At 36.9% G+C, this 1,337-nt stretch overlaps 1 protein-coding gene across 1 annotated transcript in view; it reads right to left on the bottom strand.

Moving 5' to 3' along the window:
- Nucleotides 1–311: 311 nt before the first annotated feature.
- Nucleotides 312–1,337, bottom strand: part of LOC109583952 (uncharacterized) — a 17,836-nt gene continuing 16,810 nt past the window's right edge. Inside the window, exons 2-5 of the mRNA XM_019999498.1 lie at nt 726–1,200; nt 557–669; nt 430–512; nt 312–379 (exon numbers count right to left, since the gene is read on the bottom strand). Of these exons, the coding sequence (XP_019855057.1) occupies nt 333–379; nt 430–512; nt 557–669; nt 726–1,200 (718 nt within the window). The 3' untranslated portion in view covers nt 312–332. The remainder of the gene's footprint in view (nt 380–429; nt 513–556; nt 670–725; nt 1,201–1,337) is intronic.

Here is a 1,337-nt window from a genome sequence, read left to right as displayed (position 1 = left end):
TCTCCACTAACATATGGCCTTTGAAAGGGTTTTTGCGACTTTCTCCAACAATCAAAATTGGAGACAATGAGAACATCAAAAAACTTGTCAAATATTAATATAAAATCAGCTGTTGCTGCTGCTTCTGGTCCTCCAGTTAACCTAATGGCCTTTCCAACAGTCTCTCTGAGTACCTAAAAATATAAACATGTCTCAAAAACATTTTATACAATTTTTGTCACAAAACCTGAGCTGCCAGGTCAACTCGCATCTTTGAGAAGGAATTAATATAGATGTGTTCAAATTTCAGTTTTGGAACAATAGAAAGACCAGACCCTTTCCCATGATCTCTTTTATATAGGTCCACTACATGTTGCCAAGAAATGTTTGAGCCATTGTTCTACATACAAGTATATAAATGTAAAAAATGTGTATTTAATTTGACAATACCCATAAAAATCTGTTTTTTTGAAGCAAAGCAATTCCGGACTGTCTTGATTAGGTGAGGAGGATCAGAAAAACAATAAATATATCCATGACAATATTATAATGCATAATGGCTATAATACAAGTATACCTTTTCTCTTCGGCATGTATATTAAGAATCTTGTATACGAGCTTATCTGACAGATCATGTAGGGCCACCAATCTCCTGTTAACGGAAGTCCCATCAAATGTAGTTGCAATAACCTGAATAATAATTATGAATGCATTATCTGAACATGTACCAACATTAGATATATTACCTTGAATCCAATACGCTCCAATCTAAATACAGCTTCCCAAAATAAAGGAAATAGTTGCTCACCAACCAAACTCACACAGGGGAATTGTGCATAAGGAAATTTAAGAGAAGTAAATAATCCCTTTACCATGAAAGAAACCATAGATTTGGCTAAAGGTGGTGGGGTGTTCTCGGAGTCTAAAGACTTCTTAAAACGCATCAGATGATTATTGATATCCCCTATGTCTGTGAACCCTACCAAGTTACCTGTATGCTTATTGTACACAAGATCCTCTCGAATATGCATTTCGTCAATAAGAACTACAATTAGATTGTGATACTTGGCTGAGGTCATCAGTTTAGACGCCAGAAGCAGTTGGTTATCAACTTGAGATGAAAAGCCAGCCTCAGCCTTAACGGCATTAGAATAATCCCTTAATGTGCGCTGGGAAGGGAGTGCTATACAGCCAGAGTCTCGGATCGTTTCATAGGCTTTACTAGATTGGTGCCTCAAATATATACACTATCTGAGAATCATTGGATGCCAGCGAACACCATTCTTCTTTGAGCCTGTCTTAGATAGAGCTAGCTTCCGTTGATTCCAGAACAATGACTGAAACGAATCATCTGAGAA

Source organism: Amphimedon queenslandica, unplaced genomic scaffold (genome assembly GCF_000090795.2).
Source record: "Amphimedon queenslandica unplaced genomic scaffold, v1.1 AMPQUscaffold_13262, whole genome shotgun sequence".
NCBI lineage: Eukaryota > Metazoa > Porifera > Demospongiae > Haplosclerida > Niphatidae > Amphimedon > Amphimedon queenslandica.
The sequence above is the reverse complement of the archived record's forward strand: the minus strand, read 5'-3'. Positions and strand labels throughout refer to the sequence as shown.